This window comes from Camelus bactrianus, chromosome 15 (genome assembly GCF_048773025.1).
Source record: "Camelus bactrianus isolate YW-2024 breed Bactrian camel chromosome 15, ASM4877302v1, whole genome shotgun sequence".
NCBI lineage: Eukaryota > Metazoa > Chordata > Mammalia > Artiodactyla > Camelidae > Camelus > Camelus bactrianus.
Genome location: NC_133553.1, coordinates 69,212,585 through 69,233,023, shown reverse-complemented (window position 1 = coordinate 69,233,023; position 20,439 = coordinate 69,212,585). Strand labels below are relative to the sequence as shown.

The following is a 20,439-nucleotide window of genomic DNA, read 5'->3' as shown; positions in this document are numbered from 1 at the left end:
GAGTATTTCGAGAGTATTTCCTTTACCGTCTTACATTCAGTGATTGGGAACCTGCAAATTAAATTGACTAAAGCAGATTACTGTGAGAAAAAAATTACATATGAATACATGCAAGAGTTCACAAAGCAATGGGATTTGAAGGGGTGGCTAGAAGTGGGGGCTTATATACAATTTAGTAAGTGACAGGAAAAGGAGAAAGGCATTTCCTGAAAAACAAATGACTTCTTGGTGAGAGGGGAGAGAAAGGGCACTTATGGTAGAACAAGTGACATTTAGGAAAGATAGAGAACGCCTTAGGAGAATGTATGGGAGAGATGGCAGGTTTGTGACAATGTCCATTTGAGTCTGGTGCTCGGGACTTGTCTCTAATTTTAAGACTGTTTCCAAAAAGTAAGTAGAGAAAATGAAAAGCCTGAGGCAGATTTCGTTTCTCCATGATGAAACATCTGTGAATCAGTGTTTAAGATAACATACAGAAAGCTTGATGGCACTGTAACGATTGTTGTGATCCAACAGAACACTGAAACAGCCACAGCAGATCCAAACGCTGTCCGTCTAAATCTTTAGGTCTACAGACAGTGATTAACGCTGGAAAATTCAAAAAAGCTATCAACCAACACGGCTCAATATCAATGACAAGTTTGGTGGGTGGCTGGGTGCTGTTTAAACAGCTGGCATCCGGGCTCAGTTTGAGTATATAATACTCCAAAGTGCTGGGTTTTATTCCCAAAATCTGCTTAAAAGTCAATGAGACACAGAGAAAAGTGATTTAAAATACATCAATTTTAATCATGCCCATATAGAATGCAAGAGTATTTTCCTTTAATAAACAGTGTCAGTATCTTACATAATGGGAAGTAACTAAAATGTTAGGCAAACACCCCAGCAGGTAAATGTTTACTATTTATCTTGCAGATCATATACTTATTCTGCAAAATCTCCACATATTCTTCACATGCTTTCGAAACCAGATCTGGACTTAGACTTGACTCGTCCATCAAGGCTATGAGAGAGTCTGTAAGGACTTAGATTCAAGTTCAGTAGTAGCTAGAAAGAAAATGAAAGAATTAGATTCTTTACTTAAAATACTTCATAGGTAACTAAATGTCAGTTTATTTTTTAAGAAAAGCTGAGACTCTTCTAAGTTTTAAGAATGAAAAACACCTACATACAATTACAAAACAAAATACAAGACTACTCTAGGCTTTGCCCAGGGCTGCACGTTAAATTAACTGCTCCTGTGGCAAAGGACCAGAGCCCCTGGTTTTCTCATTTTTCATTCGTTTACTCAGCAACCATGTACTAAGGCACTGTGACAAGCACTGGAACCACAAGATGAAGATGACAGAGTCCACCCTGAAAAATCATGTACCATAAACTGGAAAAATAGATGAACAGGCAATTTCGGTACAAAGACATAAATGCCATGACAGGTATAAAAGAGGGCACAGTTGGAACACTCAGAAGGGACATCCAGCTTTGTGTCAATACTGTTCCCTCTTTGGTGGCCATGATGTGTAAGCAGATACCTGAAGGAGGAGAAAGTGTGGGAGGGAGAGGCAAGAAGCAAACACAAAGAGCAGAGGCAGGAAGGGCGCCCGCGGAGCTGGACGCAGTCTGACCAGCCGCTGGAGCACAGGGGCAGAGCAGGGGAGGAAAGAGATACGGCTGAAGCCTTTGGCAAGAGCCAAATCGATGTGGGTGTTTTTCTTCCAAGCTAAGGAATTTGGAATTTTTCCTGAGGGCAAAAGGTTAACCCCTGACAAAGTGAATCACAGGAAATTGTCATCCACCAGGGGACAGTTACATGAACTGTGATTGCTTGAGTCTGGGCTTTTGGCCTCAGTCACTACCAAACTCGAGAAGCTGATGACCTCCATGCTAAGAACAGGTCCGTGTGCAGATGACAGGGCCATGGGGACAGCAGAAGAGGAAGGGCACAGCCAGAAATAGAGAACACAGACTTCTTGAGATTTTTTTTAAAGCTATGTATCATGATGAATAAATGAAGAATAAGTACATTTATCATATGAATGAAATTATGCTTTCACATTTTTCATTAGATATGTGTAAGAAAAAAATTTAACATAGTATCTGTTATTCAAACACTAGAAAGAGGTACCATTTACTGTTTACAGTGTATTTTGGAAGCCAATGTCTAAATTTAATTCAGAAATGTTGGCAACATACCTTCTTTTAATTCTCTATATTATTCTCCAACTTCTTCTGCATCTGAAATAAGTCAAATATTATTTTTAATGTTTAAGTTAAACAAGAAACACTATCATAGAAATGACAGCTAGCTTATGAAATGTGGCCTTTAAGTAAATACTTTTAGAGACTTGACCTAACTTGGGGATTGTTTAAATAGAAAAAAACCACAGGAATAAAATAAAATAAATTCCTACTTACTTTGATTTTAGATAATAGAGAACATATATATGTAAGGCTATTTAGATTCCCGATGGAAAGCACAGTAAACACTGTCCTGTCGGATACACATAATCTCAGAGGGCGATGCCCGATCTTGTTAGCACAAAGTTTAAACAATTCATGTTCTACACTGAATGCATTACTCTGCAGTTCTCAGAAAAACTGCCCTTTATAAAAGCTTAGTTTTTTTAAGGTTAATGGATTTTTCCTTAAAATGAGCTTTCCATTCCTGCACTTTTAGAAAACTAAAATTTTAAGGTCTGTTCTTGCTAATGTTTTTAGCACAGCATACTAGATGCATAAAATGAAGAAAAGTGTTCTGTTATAATGTCAAGTGAAAATTCTACTGGCAAACAGGTTAAGCAAATGTATTTTGCTCTCTGTATATGACTAAAATATTTATATCAGAAAATCTGCTTGAAGAAAAGGGAAGGAGAGGCTAGCGCCAGTTTCAAAAGTTGGTTTCTGATTCACAACTTCCTAGAGTTAGAAATAAGGATAACAATATAATTCTTTAAATGTAACTTTGCTTCCGTTCTAGAAATTAGGGCCAACTTTTTGAAACTTGACTTAATTAGTTACATATTTAATTATGAAATGTGTGGGGACATTTCAAACTACAAGCGTCCCCACCTAGAGTGTTCTTTTAAAAATCTTTCTTATAGAAGTCACCTGCTCACTAAACAGGGTCTAAACTAGTACACCAGACATAATAAACACTGTGGTGATAACAGCAACACGAGAACCGAGGCCTTTATAAATGTTAGATGCAAAGACAAAATTTGGGGCTACCATTTTCCAGTATTTTCAGAGACTGTTTTCTGTAACACTGACAAGAGCATTCTACAGAGGCCTTCTGCCATCAACAACGTGACAACAGTGCCAAGTGGGTGCTGTGAAGTGAAAAACGCCTAACAGATGAAGGGAGAAGACTTAACTGAAATAAATTCATGTAACCGTTAATAAACGCTATGCAAAATGTAGATCACACTTTTACATGAGCTGAATCTAAGATTACTATCTTTTCCTCTGCAAAGCTTTTTTCCTAAATAGGTACTTCTGGGACTTTTATGTTTATTTCTAGGTGAGGACCCCCATGTCCCGATGGTGGAAGTGGTGTGAAGTCCAACATTAATAAGGAGAAGGCACCTGCAGTTTTACTTAAGCTTTTCCATTTAACAAAAACACAGAAAGGTGAGAAAATTATACACAGGAAGACAATGTATCAGCAAGTTTTAATTCTAATGATTTTTAATTAGGAGGATTCTCTCGTAACTGGCAGTTTGCAGACTATGTCCCATAGAAATGGAAGGTCCCACCGGGTACACTGCAGGATTGAGGTCAAAACTGAGGTCACAGGCTGGAAGATAATGCTGCCCTCTCTTTCCGAGATCAATTTGATAAAAACACACTTGCCACACATGTATACACACACGTTCATTTCCAAAGTGAGTATGTTTTCAGATTATTGATAGTTTTCAGTTAAAATTTGGTACCATTCTTATTTTAAATGTTATAAAAATAAGTACAATTCCAGAAATGTAATAAAATCAAGTCATTTAACTGCTTTGATTCATTGTCCTGTTGTAAATAGGTTAATGTATGAAGGAAATGGCACTTGTCAGTTTGTAACTATTAAATGCATGTATTTTTCTGCAGAGAAAACAAATGAGAAAGAATTTGTTGATCAAGGAGCTAAAAAATTAAGTACAGAGAAAAAAGTGAATGAAAGAAAAAGAACTGGAAGAAGTTGAGTGGTTGTCTTTCAAAAGATAACACGCTTCCTCATTTGTCCATTCAGACAAAATGAAATGAGGGCAGGAGGGAGTCCACAGGGCAGAGAGCTGATACCAGAAACAAGGTTACTGAACTCTGCCTCTGCTTTATGAGAAGTGAGCTTAACTACTGTGATAGTTTGATTAGAATTAAAATTCAAAGTGGATGTGACCTGCCTTGGAAGCCTACTTTTAAAAGAAACGTGACCAGATCCTGCTGAGACACAGTGCTGTGTCATGTAAAAAGTTATAAGCCTTAGGAATGTTAATCGTTTTAGCTCTGGTGCACTGGTATAATCCCATTTAGAAAAAGGGCTGCTAAACCAGACATTTGAGAAATTTAAAAGTTACTTAAATAAATCATCAGAAAATGTTTGAAAGTGTCAGTAATACACCAAAAGTCCAAAATCAATGAGTGTAAAATTTAGTCTTCCTATTTAAAATAGATTTGAAGGACATTTATTAACTATTGTGGCCATGCTTCATGTTAGGCACACCAATACTTAAAAACTCTTGAACATAAAAAAATCTTTAAAACAGAGAAATTTTGTCTGTTATAATATTGTCTGGAATCCATTTTAAAGTTTTCAGTTCTCAGAAAAAAATTCTATGTGCAAGAAAATGTAACAGTGATGTATCTGCTCAGGCTAATTTTAACTTTTTGTATTTTATAATAATATAATTAAATAACACAGTTCAGTAAAACTGTAAAATTGCTTCTGACATATAGGACAAAACATCCCAGAAATAAACTAGAATGTGAAATCTGAGGGTAAAAATTAACAGATACGAGGTCCATCTGTTACCGCTACAACCGCTACAACGATGTCACGTGACAAGGCTATACTTCATGCAGCAGTAAGAGGGGCAATAAACCCAAGTGTTATGAGCTGGAAAAACCTTGCTTCAACAACCAGCACGACTGAAATCACAGACTTAGAGCAATACTTCTGTCAAGTTAGAAAAAAATGCTGAGTAAGCTGGAACTTCACAGTAGGAACAGTCCAAAATGTTAAAATTTGCACATAAAGGAGAACGTTAAATTCAATCCCAATGTCATTTTTAACATTCTGCTTTCTAGAGCCATAGCTGAAAAGCTGTGGAAGTCTGTTTTGTTAAGCCCCATGCAAAAACCCATACCTTCCTGTCATTTTAAACAGTATGTCCACACCTCTCATAGCATTACTTTATGTTTTCCCAGCAGAAATAATTACATCCCCAGCAATTCCACAAGGCACCTTCTTTCTCTAAGTCTGACTAAGAAATCTGTAAGCAGTAACTGTACAGTAACTCCTGTGAGGCGCCCGGCAGTGCTGAGGGAGACGTGTCTCTGCACCTGGACAGAGTGGGGCTTGTTAACCTCCCTGCTAAACCTAGCATGATTCGGCCCCATGGCCCCACAGAACTACATGTACCTTGTAACTACAACACTGAGTTTAAAATAAGTCATTTTCCAGTGTATCTAGAAGTACTAAAACATAGACACCTCTTTCCCCAAAAAACATTAAAGGAGAAAACTGTCCTCAGGAGCTTTCTCTTGCATTGCTTTTGCACTCACACTCTTCCAACATCATCCCGCAAAGTGACACACTGTCGATTTTTTGGTGACAACTAATGAAAACATTTCGAGTTTGCATCATGCTTAGCCACTGACGGAAGTGTTAGCCATGCATTTTTTTTTTTAACACCACGCAGTCTGGTTTCATGACTCTGAAGCACTTAGACTCAATTTACCCACAACACTATGAAACCTGAGCTTTTTTCTTCTTCCATTTTATTATGACATGAAGCCAAGTGAGAAGAAACAGGTTGAGATCTCACTTAACAAGGGCCCGTGCTGCCCTCCTCTGCATCAAGAAGATCATGAAAACACCATCAAACCATAAACCAACGCGCACTGCTTTAAATGGCTATTTTAACAACGATACACAATGAAAACTGGTTGTAATTTAAAGACTCCCTATCGTTGCCACCTCAGTATTCCTGCAGGTGAGGGCAAGACAGAGACATAAGTGAACTTCATTTTAAAAATTTAAGTATTTGCTTTACTTGACTACATATTTAGAAATGTCCTACAACTGCTCAGGAAGACAACAATTAAAATAACAATGCTATAAGTAAAATAGCAATTAAGGATGTACTCTTACAGAAGAAAATGATAAAAATTTTAAACTTAAAAATGGAACTTAATGTTTTTAGTGTTACAAGTTTATTGAATTCATAAAAAGAACTTATCTTGGATTCCTTTAAATAAAAAACATCCACGTGTGGTTAAGTAGCTCAATGCCAATCATTTACTTATGCTTAGGGGTAGAAAAACTGGGGTGCAGCAAAACTTGAAAATTACTATCAACCAATGCCAAACTGAAATCAATCAGAAACTAAGCCAAACATTGGAAAGTGGATCTCTAGTTATTTGGTACTAATACTTAATTTCTAAAATAGAATTTAAAATGGAGCTTTTTAAGAAATTTAAAATTTGTCAGTTTAGTTGCATTTATTGAATAAAGTTAATGACAGGTATCTCTTGATAATTACAAGTCCAGAGACTTTAAAAAATTATAAAATTTGTCTCCTTTCTTTATTAGCACAATTATGGCTTTTACTTAGTGTGCACAAGTCAAATAAACAACTCAGAATTTCATCAAATTAAAAACAAGAATTATATCAGAAATCTGAAACCCAAGGAAAAAAGATAATACGACTAACCCGGAACAAGTGATCGCTCAAGCTAGTTTAAGGGTCAGAAAAAGTCTTGAAGTTCCTTCTTCGAGTAAGACTCCTTTTGGCCTCCATGCTAGTACTAGCAGCAGAAGGCAGTCCATCAAGAGGCCTTGCAGGAACAAAGCCGGGGAAAGAGCTCTTGTGCTGCTTCTCCAGCTGAAGCTTAGTGCTCACCTTGGCCAGCCTCTCATTAACCCTGCGAGGATCGCAAAACACAGATTTCATTCATTTTCTTCCTAAGTGATGTGTATTTTTAAAGTTGCTATAATAGTAAACAAATTGTCCCATTAAACTGCGTTTTAACACCAAAAATACGTCAGCGAAGGCCTACTGTAAACAATTACAGTTTAAAACTGTCCTAAAGAAGGATGTATGTGCCTTGGGGGGGCCCTTAACTAACAAGTACTTCAAAGTGGGGAGAGTCAGAGATGGAGACGCCCCCACAGAGGACCCCCACTGCCTTCTGCACAGGCTGCATCTAGACATACTCACCCTCAGTAAACCAGTTTAGAAATAAAAAATAAACCATCCCTCAAAGCCATTTTCAAGCATTTGCTTTCACCCCCCTTATATACACATCTCACTCATTACCTGGGAGAAATTAAGCATGTGGCACTGAGCAACAGTTTAGAGCCACCACCTCTGGGGGGCACCAGGCGGCAGAGTGGATGGTGGGAAAAAACTACGACAGTGCCAGGGGCAATTTCAAGTGTCCCCCAATTTCCCAAAGCTCACTTTGTTACTTTGCTTTTACCAGAGGCCTACATCAGCACTTGTTTTCCATAACCAAACAAAATCTCAAGCGGATTTTCACTTTTATGGAAAAAAAGCAAAAAGCCAGAATAGCGCTGGGTGTTTGTTTTAGCCCGAGCCATCAGAGGGGCAACGAGCACCCCGAGCAGCGAGAGGGGCCCCACTGAGCTCCTTCCCCAGAACCACACTCAGTATCCTGGCATCACGCCGCCACGGCTTTGGACTGTGTGTGTGAGCGCCTGTGCTTTATGCACAATTATTTTATGCACCCCCCAGCAAGAAGTGTCCTAAGGTAACTGCCTCTTTGCTTTACACCAACTTTCATAGGAACGCTCTACTTTTGGATAGCGGGGAGACCTGTAGCTTATAACACTGCTACTCAGGCACCGGAGGTGGGACCCGCCCTTTCTGTCTTCCACACACCCCCTCGGGCAGGCCACCATATTCTTCTTAGCCACTTTGTGAACCACTATACTGCCCTTCACCCCTATGTGAATTTTCCCCTATTCCCCAAGCATGCCTTTATGTAGCAGAGACAAACTTAAAAGGGTACAGTACTTCGTCTCAGGGTGCCCACTAGCGGTGACACCAAATATCACAATGAAGAAAATAAATTCACCAAACACCAGCATGGGGCCCCTTGGGTTTACGTTGTGCTCTTCCAAAACACAGTTAATTTTAAACTCATTAGCATTTCTATTTATGGGAGTTCCAGCTAGAAACTTTGTGATAATATGGCTGTCTAAATTACAAAGTTTGCAAAACCCCTAGCTTAAAGACTAGATCAGGTTAAATATATGCAAATATAAAAAATAAAGTCATGTAAAAGCAACAAAAGGCAGGGAGATGCAAACTGCCCTGGACTGATATTTTAAAGAAGAGTTCATTTGCTAACATCATTTCCCAACATTACACTATCTAGTTAGCTTTCACTTGCTACTCACCTCATGAACCTGGCTCAGTAAGAATTATGCCTTAGAGGCAAATTAATGACCTAAATTATTTTCTATAATTCTATGTTCTGACTTACGAGGTTAGCTGACTTGCCAAAGACTTTCTATTTTCTAGCTCTTCCAGGTACAGTTGTTTGTATTTTTCCAATTTGTTTTCATTAGAATCATTTTTCAGTTCAGGTTCCAGGTCTTTAACTCTGTGTTCCATTTGACTTACTGAAGCACATTTATACTCTCTTAACACATTTTCTTGAAACGCTGCTTGTGCCTAAAGCAAATTAAAAGGATACAATTTTATAAATAATTATAACCTGAGTAATTACAGTCTATTTGTTCCCTTTAGTTTTGAGTCAGTGACTCAGAGAGCAATTTTAAGTGTGAGAAAAAAGCTGACTGTTAAACTACTTATCATCAATGTCAAGTGAATTAAATCTGAATTACAAAATTAAAGTTGAACCACTCATATTAGTACTCATGTAACGTGATAGTTCAAAGAATAATAGGATCAATTTAAAATTTTAAAAATTGAACAATACAACCTAACAGTAATCCCAGAGTGTGGCACAGTATTTACATCACAATATATTCTTTTCCTCCTAGTAGTCTTGATTTACACCAAATGATCTTAAAAATAATTCTCTAGTGAGAATTGTTCTGAAAGATCAATTTAGTGATAGTGATGATGGAAACTAAATTATTTAAAGGGAGTAACAAATGCGGCCTTCCTTCCAGAAATCTACAAAACAAACTGCTATATGGGAAGTAGAGGAAACACATAAAATGTACACATCCAAACTAATTCTTAGCGAAGTGAGTTAGAGCACGTTACAGATCAATGTTTCACCTGTAAAAACTGGCTGATTTCTTTCAATTTTTCTACTACATCATGTCTTGCTTGCTCTTCAGTTTCCCGTCTGTACTGCACAGCTCGCCTGAGTTCTTTCAGTTTTTCTACTACATCCCATCTTGCTTGCTTGCTCTTGTCTCCCGTTTGTACTGCTTCACTTGACTGCGTTCCACTATGTTCATTTAGAGGTGACCTCTGAGGTTTAGTATTTCTTCCTCCAACTTCTTCTTCTCCTTCTCTAGTGTTTCACACTTCTTTTGCATCTCTTTCATAGATACTAGTTCTTTTAGAAGAAGCTGAGTTTCTGCACTCAGATGGAGAAGTACTGAAGATGTAGATTCTTCTTTTGCTGGAAGATCAGCATTCTGCATGAAGAAGATAAAATTGGTAATGAGGTTAGCAGACTGAGAACAGCCTAACTCTAACCCAGCATCAAAGGTTGAAATAAACTCAGTTACAATAAAATGGTATCTGCCTTGTAGAATGGAGAAACTCAAATTACTCAGAAAATCAAGAAAAAAAGTTCAAACCACCAAGAGTCACAAAAATATAGTTTACTGTCATCATCTTTGTTATACATTTGTACTTGATTTTACACTCTTATTTTTTCTATAATTGTTTCATGTCTTTCCTACATAAAATGACTATAAGGCACCTCTTAGTAGAAAGTCTCTTACCCCTTCCTTCCCCAAGTCTTAACTCTTCATGATTTTTAAAGTTTTAGGGCGATCACATTGAGTTACTTAGGGCTGAGTTAATAAATGTCTCCCAAAACAAGACTTTGAAAAAAAGACTGCAATTAATACATCTTACAAATATGGATTCTAATGCCATAAGCCTTTCTCTGAACTACAAATATTTTATGCTAGTTTGAATTGCATTCCAAGGAGCAATGAATGATTCACAGAGTTAAGGAGAAATCCATCTCCTAGTGTAGTGGTTTAGTAAGATGACCCATACATTTTTCTAAACAAACAAACAAAAAAGCCTTAATTCTTGTAATCCTTTGTGGCTCTCCACAAAACAAGAGAACATACTCAACAAAAACAAACAAAAAAAATTGCTGGAATTTCAGTGACACTGACTTGGGAAGAACTGCTTTCCTTCAGATAGACGCATTATTTGGTGAGACAAGGCAGGTGGAGGTAGTGGTTGTAAAACATCTACAAATTCCTTGACACTTCCCCTGCGAAATTCCCTCCCCTGAAGTATGTACTGGCCTCAGTCAACTGCTTTCTAGGGGACAGAATGTGGGGGCACTGCTGTGTGATTTCTAGGGCTAAATGGCCTCTGACTTTCACTCCATAGGGATGCTCACTCTTAGAACCCAGCCACCATGTTGTGAAGCCCAGGCCACCTACTGAGTGTACACGCAGCTGTCCCAGCTGATGACCCCAGGGAATGTCCTTAACCCAAGCCAGCTCCAACTTCCAGACATGTGCATGAACAAGCCTTTAGATTATTGTAGTGCCTGCTTGATGCCAAGTGGAGAAGAAATGAGCTGGTTCCACTGAGCCATGTCTAAACACAGATTTTGGAACCAAGCAAATGCTGTTTTGAGTCACCAGGTTTTGAGGCAGTTTATTATATAAATTATTAGCAATAAATAACTGGCACAGATATTGATGTTAAAAATGGGGCACAGCCATTAAAAAAGAACCCAAAATGTGGGGATGCCTTTGCACCTGGAGGTAGGTGAAACCTGAACAGATGTAGAGAAGAGTAAGAGTGAAAACCCAAAGTGTCCCCGAGACTGTGAGTGGAAGCCTGAGGGCCCTTGAAGGGCTGAGAGTGACGGCTTCTAGGCCAGGGAAGAAAAGGACACCGGAGGAAACGGGACTCTTGCTACCAAACAGCTGAAAGTAAAATTGACAAGAGAGATAAGCTAAAACAAAAAGATTATTAAATATAAAGAAACTAGGACTCACTGGGTTCAAGTATCTGTATCCCATTTAAAGCATCTCCACATGCCCAATTGTCACACAATGTGTAAGCAGAGAAATGGCTTCTGGGCTAAGATCAAATCTAGGGTGCTACCAGGAAAACAGTCTAAAGATGAAGCCAAGACTTTGTTAGGACCTTGGAAAGATTTAACGTGCTGCCTCAAATTCCTTTAAAGATCTTAAAAGCGTAAGAATTTCAAAGGCATGGTCCCACAACAGCTTCACAGGAAGCCCAAGGTGAAGAGTTAATCTCAAAGAGACATGAGAATAGCTTTTCCAATGGCAGGAACCCCAATAAAATTCACAGGAAACTCAGTTTTAAAGAGAACTGTGGTAGCAAAACTACTGCTTGCTAGCTTGGACTGAAAGAGACAAAGTGCAAAACGAGAAGAGGCCTTTGGGTTTTTCTTAGAAGGTCTACAAGGAGGAAGCTGGCTTGAGAGAACTACTCAGCTGCAAACACTGATCATTGCTCATGAAAGGGACAGAAGAGCTCAGAGAAGGCAGTGAAGGAGAACCCCTCCCAGGATTAGGACTAAATCCTAGTCAAAAAGCCGGCAGCATCAGGCTGCATTTCAGAACTGCTACGGGCCACTGTGCCTCCCATCTTCCATCTGTGAGTGAGGGAGTCCTTAGGATTTAGCAGAATGTTGGGTGTGTGGCGGCAAATAACCCGTGTCTCCTTATCCTCAAGCCTCAGCACTGAGAGGAGTGTACCCAAGGGCTGTACTCCAGAAACCACGCCCAGGAACCTCAGCCCCACCTGGACCTGGTGAAGATGGGAAGGCCCTGGACTGGAGCCTGAGCCTAACACCACAGCGACCCAGACCTGCTTGGGGATTGAGTGGGGATAAGTGGATTTCTCGTATGGAAGCAGTAAGAAAACGTGGCTAGTGAGTAGATTATGCTGGTTTTTGAGTGTCTCCATAAATTTTCAAAATTAATTCCATAAAAAAGGTAGAATATGGACCAACCTTAAGTGCCCTGCTCGTAAAGAACAGAAAACAGTGAAAGGGGCACCGAGTGAACTGCAGGGCAGGTTTGAAAAGGCAGTTCACCTTCTGCCTCTCTTAACCCTGGAACCCAGTCTCAGGTGGGCACGCTCAGGCCACAAAGACAACTTACGTGTTCCAGGGGAGGTGGTCCACCTGCCTGCCCCACCTAAGCCACAGCCCACTGCCAACATCAACCATCAGACATCAATGGATGAACCTTCAAGTGATTCCAGTCCCCCGCCTTCGAGCTGCCCCACCTGAAGCTGAGAGGAATAGAGGCCAGCTGTCTTGGCCACACTTTTCCTAAGTGTAGGTTGTGAACAAAATAAGTGCTTATTTAAGCCACTGAACTTTGGGGAGTTTGTTAGGCAAAAACATATAAACAGAAGAGTGGGTGAAAAAAGACAGTAAGAAATGTAACTTGAATATAGTAGAAATTGGTCTCCTATAAACTGGAATGTTAACAAATGTTGAGATTAACTTATTAATGACAAAGTGCTGATGAGAAGAAGCAGATAAAGAAAGACCTAAGAACTAGTGAGAAGAAAGGTACTTCAGAGTTCCCTCCAATTACAGTTTCTTACAAACCAGCATGTATTTCACAGTTTCCCCTCAACTTTGAGGATAAGGAAGACTGGTAAGCAAGGAGACACAGGATTTGAAGTCTAATAACTGAAAAACAACTAGAAATAGTCAGTTTACCAAAATTAACCTTTTTACCTCATTCCAATTAACTGAAATTCTAAGAGACAGGCAGCTTTGAGAACTTATTAATCTAGCACTCACTCTTCATTTTTCTTTCCTCAGAGAGAAAATAAAATATTATGGAACCATAAATGTAGTGTCCTTTGGCAGTATTTAAATTAAATACCATTTTTCCTTTACCTTACTTAAAAGCTTGTTGGTAAGGGAAGGTAAGACTGTCTCAGCTTTATGTTGTAGCACAATGCTTCTCCATATCACAGATCAGCTTTGAACTTTTGAAATTCAAATTACTAATCTGTTATCTGTTTCTGATAAAAAGCAGTTTAACAGCTGTACTCTTGGAAAATTTTCCTTGGATGGGATGAAATATTTATTTCATTAATTATGCATTCAGCTATAGAATACAGCTAGGCACCTCTCCTTTTAAGTAAAAGGAAGTAGACACAGGGAGCTGAGAATGCAGGATCTACACCAAGAACAAGATCGGCACCAGTGTTACACACAAGAACCAAGCCAAAAGAGGACTTCATCGTGAACTGCAAGATGATGGATTAGAGAGGCTTCCAAAGAGGAAGGTTGAATTAATCTTCCAGGCATAATCTTTTGCCTCGATAGTGAAATCTATGGATGAGTCTATGAATTATAATGAGTACAACATAATGAAGTATATTGCAGACTAAGTCAGCAGATCCCGTGACCATGATTTGATGGAAACTGGAGTGAAGTGGGAGGCACTGGGTGAGAAACTAAAGGCCTGAATGGGGGGGAAGGAATGGACTTTATCTTTGCAAGCCTACTTTCTGTCATGTCACAGATTCAGCAAGGTGTAAGCTGGCCACAGGCTCCTTCAGGAAGCAGCACATCTCCACAGAAGTAGAGTTACAGATACTCCACGACACTGACTTTTTATTATGTAAAACAACTGCTAATAGGCAAGAAGACTCGGAAAGAGTTCTCATAACATCTGAATTGCTACTGGCATAGAACAGACATAGATCAATGCATCACCACTGAGAATCTTAAAGAAACCCTCACAATTATGGTCAATTGATTTTCAATACGAGTGTCAAATAACTGAATGAGACAATAATAGTCTTTTTAACAAATGGTACTGGGACAACTGGATATCCACATGCAAAAGAACAAAATTCGACCTCTAACTCATACAATATATATGAAATTAACTCAAAATGAAAAAGCTAAAACTACAAAATTCTTAGAAGAAAACACAGGTGTGTGTCTTCATGACTGGATCTGGCACTTGTTTCTTAGGACAGTAAAAGACAGAAATGTATTAACTGAACTTCATCAATATTAAAAACTTCTACTCTTCAAAATACACCATCAAGAAGGTAAGAAGGCAAGCTCCTGAACAGGAGGAAATACTTGAAAATCCCACATCTGATCAAAGACTTGCACCCAGGATACAAAAAGAACTCTTACAATTCAATCATAAAAAGACAAACCAATTTTAAAACGGACAAAAACCTAAACAGACAGGACTTCAAAGATACACAAATGGATAAGCACATGAAAAGATCCATAACATTCTTAGTCATCAGAAAAACGCAAATCAAAGCCACAATGAGATGCCAATTCACACCTACCAGGAGGGCTAATGACCAGTGTTGACAGGAATGCATAGAAATTGGGAGAATTACACACTTTGGATAAAAATGTTAAATGGTGCAGCCACTCTGGAAAACAGTATGGCAGGTCCTCAAAAGGTTAAAGAGTTACCATATGACCCATATGACAGCATTTCCATTCTTAAGTCTGTTCCCCAAAGAAATGGAAACATGTTTACACCAAAACTTGGACAGAAATGTTCACAGCAGCATTATTAGCAATAGCCAAAAAGCAGAGGCAACCCAAAGGTCCATCAACTGACGGATGGATAAACAGTTTAGCCCAACCGAGTAATGTCTGACAATAAACAGAAATGGAAATACTGACAAGCGCTGTAACATGGATGAACCTTGAAGATGTTTTGTCAAATGAAAAAAGCTAATCATGAAGGACCACACAGCATGTGATTCCATTCCTGGGAAACACCCAGAACAGGCACATCTATAGAGACAGAAATCAGACTGGTGGTTGCCGGGGGATGGGGGGCTGCGGTGCTGGGGGTGATGGCCAAGGGATGCAGGCTTTCTTTTCGGGGTGATGGGAATGTTCTAAAATTGACTGTGGTGACGGCTGCACATCTCTGAATATACTAGGAGATACTAACTATGCATCCTAAATGGGCGAATTATATGATACGTGAATTTTTTTCTTTTTTGGTGGAAGGAAGTAATTAGGTTTTACTTATTTATTTTTAGAGGAGGTACAGGGGATCGAACCCAGGACCTTGTGTATGCTAAGCATGTACTCTACCACTTGAGTTATGCAATCCCCCTATAATATGTGAATTATATCTCAAAGTTAAAAAACAAAATCCAAAGGCAGGATCTAGACAATTTTCTTCTCTATTTTGGGTGTACAGACGTGATCTGAACTTCTCCATGCTTTGACAACATGTCTAAAATGAAGAGAAAGTGAAGGCAATGCCTAACTTCAACTGGTCTGTATAATGACCTTTCTGTACAAGGTATTCTGAAATCCATGAAATAAATACACACAGATTCTATATCCATTCACAAAAGTGAAGATGAGACATGACAATTTTCTGGAACATTCCACGAAACATTATCATACCTCTGATTTTATCTAGCTTGCCTCATTGTGGTGAGAGATCACTAAAAAATACTGTTTAATAGGAAACAAAAGTTAACTTCTGTGAGGAAAGAGGTATAATTCTCAACTTCTCTAAGGGTAAATATTATAAGAAAAAAATAAAGAAATGGCAGAATGAAAGTCAAAGTTTAAGAAACAAGTGCATTATAAAGATAATAAAAGTGTAATTATAATGAAGATGCAAAAGAAAGCTGTCCCTGAAAAGCTTGTGTCCTGCAACACTCTGCGCTGCACATTCACGGCCGATGTGCTGAATTTCATACATACTGGGTTCGCAGTTTGATGTGACTTCCTCTCTCCATCCCGTCTCTTATTTTCTGAGTTAGTGTGATGATGTGCTGTCACCTCCAGGGACGCTTCCAACATAGACACTTTCTTCCGGGTGTCAGTCAGTTCTTGTTGAAGCTGTCTCATATGGGCCTAAAAAGATAACTCTGTTACTGAATTTCAAGTCACCTTATCACTAAGTTACATTAATAATATGTAACTCCAACAAATGGACTTTGAGAACTATCCCCACAGACATCAATTCACCTTCTTTTCCTCATAGGCACACATTCCTGTTGACTGAATTTCGTGAAAGACACAGAAGGCGTGACCCTCCTGCCTTATTGACAGTAAGTTAACTTAGACAATGGATGCAGTCCCACCAGCCATTCCCTGCCCCTCCCAGGAAGTGGCCAAGCTTTACCCCCACTGAAGTCTCAAACAGAAAGGGGTGTGTGGGTGGGATGAGTTGTGGTAAATTCCACACTGTGGAACATTCTCCCTCTTTCTCATTAGAGGCTTAAGTTCAGAGTTCTTCACATATTCAATCTGGTGTTTAAATCCTTCCAATAGACTCCCATCTCACAATAAAAGTGAGGTTATTCCAATGGCCTTTGGGGACCCGAGACAACCTGGCCTCCCCTGCCTCCTGGACTGCAGCTCCTACAGCTCCCCCCACCCCTCCCACTCACTGCCACTCAGGACTCTGGCTGCTCCTCCTCAGTGTGAAAATGGGACCCCAGTGCCAAACTCGAACATCACAGAGCACTCCAGTTTCTCTGTACTGCTGCTTTACAGTGTATATATTTATAGCCTGCACATTTTTTATATTCAACTAGTTTCAACGTTCAGCTTCCATCAGATACCACTTTGAACTTTCTTTGAGGAAGTCTGAAAACTAGTTCCCTTTCTGGGTACTTACTTCCATTTCTGCTCTGTCCATTTCACACTGATACAGTCTGTCCTTTAAACATCTACATTCATTGATTAACTCCTTGTTTTCTTTCTCCAGCATCAGAACTCGTCTGCTCATGGCTTCAAGTTTTCCCATGTGATCCAGAAACAGCTCTGGGATATTAAGTATTGTCTTTTCACTTCTGGCTTCATTTTGAGCAACTTCCAGTTGCTGTCGAAGCAACATGTTTTCACTTTGTAGTTTACATACTTTCTCCTTCAAGAATGCCTGCTTTCCAATGTATTTGTTGACTTCCCCTTGTTTGCTTTGAGAGAAGGCTTCAGTTTCCTTGTTTGAACACTGGGCTTGGCCTCGGTCTCTATGCACACATTCTAATACCAAAGTCGTTGGTCTAAGAGCATCTCTCCTGGGATGGAGCTCAATTTCTGGGCCACGGAATTGACTTTCATCTTCAGGAAGTTGCTGAGGAAGCACCTCGCTGCTATCTTTTGGGTCAGACAGCTCAAAATCCATTGTGTCCTGTAAGTGAAACCCCTCATCTCTTACTCTTTGAACTGTATGCAATAAACTGACATAATTTCCTTTGAAGTGAAAGACTAATCTCTAAGTTTATACAACAAAAAGTTTGCAGTTTCTGGGTATCCAACTGGAAAAACTTAAGGTGGATACAAATCTCAAACTTTGAACAAGCAGAAATCCCCAAAAGTTCAAACGTTTAATTAAAGACAGCGAATCCATGAAAGTAAAAAAGAAACCACAAAAGGATGTTTAAGAAGCTCAGAATCACAAAGGCCTTTCTCTGAAATACAACAAACCCAAAAGGCTTAAAATAGAAAATGAATAAATCTGACTACACTTAAAAATTATATCTGACATCTAACCTTTACAGCTACCCCCAAAGTAAGAGCTTTAGCTCTGTATATATTTGGACAGGTTAAATTTCCTAAAAAATTTTTTCCTGAGAATATTCCATAAATATTCTCCTTTCCTAACACTTCTAGAGTGAGTTATAAGAATTACATCTACGGATGAATGATAAACCTAAGCACTGTACTAAGCATGTCTACAAACATCAGTTAACTCATTTAGCTGTGACAATTCTGGAATAAAGGGTTAAAAACACAAGCAAGCTGCAGGGTTTTCCCCAGGGCTTCTGACTCTCTGACTCTTACACCAAACCAAAGCTACTTTTCTAGGATAAATACATAAACACAAGAGAAGCCTTCTACTTCAGTAGTGGTGAATACACTAAAGGTAAAGAAGGTCAAATTTACAGAGCTCTTCTTAGAAAATCAGGAGACTATTTGCTTCTGCAATATTTTTATTTCTTCTTCATGGTGTTTATAACAGTAATGGATGTGAAACAGCAGGGAAATACAGTGAACTATTTTATTAAAAATAAAATACTGATTAATAAATTATCAGTAAGTATAGATTACAGCATATGTATCACTATATTCGAAAGCTCCTTGTACTGAAATTGGAAACCACATGGAGCAGAGCATTACTTTTTATCACACGTAGAATGACACCCAAACTGCGGTTTCTGAACTGGCTATACTTTTTCCTCCTTACCATCACTGGAAATGATAAAGTAACCTCTCCATTCGTCTATCAAAGGAGTGAGATAACTGCCAGAAACTAGAATGCCTGCCGTTAGTAGCAACAGTTTTGAGATAATGAAAAGTTCATCAATTCCTATGGACAATATTAATAGCGTCTCCTTGGATGAGGCCATTGTGAATATCACTACGTCACTGTTGCAGGCAAGTGGATTTGAATTCAAAATATTGCTTTATCCAATAGACCAGGAATGAAAACTCCAGAAAATATATTTACATACATAGGCTTTTAAAACCCTCTATACTTTCTGTACCTACAGTACTGGTTTTTAAACTATGTAAGTATACAAATTCATACACACATGTTTGAAGACGACTAAAGAAAATACCTCAGCATTCATTTTCTTATTAGCCTTTTCTGCCTCCTTTTGTTGGGAAAGACGATGGGCCAGGATTTCATCTTGTATTACTCTGGCATTCTGCTCTCGAGAAAGTTGTCTCTGAGCGTCATTTTGCTCTTCTAAAACCTGGAGACATATTTCATTAGGTTTTGGGTTTTATACCATGAAAAAAAAGTCAAAAAAAGCTTAGGAGGGGAATCTTTAAAAAAATTTTTTTAAATCTGTTAAAAAGAAGTAGCCTTTTTAAGCACAGGGACCTTTAATGCACATAAATAACTCAAATTCTAATATACATGACAGCTAAATTTATCACAGAGCAAAAACACAAGGGATGTAGTATCATGAAAGAAAAACTTCTTTAACACTTTAAATTGAGTTATAGTCATTTTACAATGTTGTGTCAAATTCCAGTGTAGAGCACAATTTTTCAGTTGTACATGAACATATATATATTCATTATGACTTTTTTTTGTCGTGAGCTACCACAAGATCTTGTACATATTTCCATGTGCTATACAGTATAATCTTGTTTATCTATTCTGCATATGCCTGTCAGTATCTACAAATTTTGAAATCCCAGGGAAAGAAAATTTCTTTAAGGCATTTAACCAGTTCCATCATAGTCTCAAGGCAATTTAGCCTGGATTTTAACTTCAAAAAGCCAAAATTAACACATGGATTTGAATTAGACTTGGTTACTTTGTTGAATGGACCAAAACTGTCAATCCTTATGTTAATGATTAAGCTCAATTTAACTTCCATTCCTTCATTCAGAAAAGACACAGAGCATCTATTAGATGCCAAGAACACCAAGAAATTAGTAAATTAAGCTCTAAATGTCATAGTTCATTTTTAGGATGAGATAACTTTTGTTTTAAATGAAAATATAGATTAATTCAAAAGAATATTATAAATAATATTGATGAAACAGTGTTAGAGATTTGAAAGTTTCACGTTAAGACTAATTTACCTGATTTGGTTTATTCCTTATGCTCTTCAGTTTGCATTCTAGTGCTCGGGCAGTGATTTCAAGTTGTTGTTTCAGGTAAACCTGCTCATTGTATTGTTTCTCTTTTCTTTTTAAATCATCCTTAGATTTTTCATATAATGTATAAGCATTTTCCTTCTTCTTTGTTTCTTGTTCTAATGTGAATCTGCAGTGAAATATGCTTACCTTAAAATTTATTTTGTTAGAAAATAAAAAGTGCATTTTATGATCTGGTTCTTCACATGCTGATTTATTACCCTAGTGGAATTTCTATGTTCTCAATTTTCTTTTCATTTCTAACTCTCATTTTAAATTCCTCACTTCAATCTCTTCATAAAGATATACATATATATATATATATATACACATACACACACATTTGAAAAATAGCAATGAAAAGACATAATGCTGAGTTTCAGTCAAGAGTAACTCTGGTCA

The 20,439-nt window shown here is 38.3% G+C and overlaps 1 protein-coding gene across 8 annotated transcripts in view; it reads right to left on the bottom strand.

Annotated features, from left to right (window-relative positions):
- Positions 1-765: 765 nt before the first annotated feature.
- Positions 766-20,439, bottom strand: part of LOC105078871 (coiled-coil domain-containing protein 144A) — a 58,676-nt gene continuing 39,002 nt past the window's right edge. For all 8 annotated transcript variants that reach the window (XM_074341426.1, XM_074341427.1, XM_074341425.1 and 5 more), the window contains 9 exons: positions 19,984-20,167; positions 19,002-19,139; positions 17,057-17,569; positions 16,135-16,287; positions 9,483-9,850; positions 8,716-8,906; positions 6,918-7,128; positions 2,191-2,232; positions 766-1,047 (listed from right to left, as the gene is read on the bottom strand). In XM_074341426.1, the coding sequence (XP_074197527.1) occupies positions 9,668-9,850; positions 16,135-16,287; positions 17,057-17,569; positions 19,002-19,139; positions 19,984-20,167 (1,171 nt within the window). In that variant the 3' untranslated portion in view covers positions 766-1,047; positions 2,191-2,232; positions 6,918-7,128; positions 8,716-8,906; positions 9,483-9,667. The remainder of the gene's footprint in view (positions 1,048-2,190; positions 2,233-6,917; positions 7,129-8,715; positions 8,907-9,482; positions 9,851-16,134; positions 16,288-17,056; positions 17,570-19,001; positions 19,140-19,983; positions 20,168-20,439) is intronic.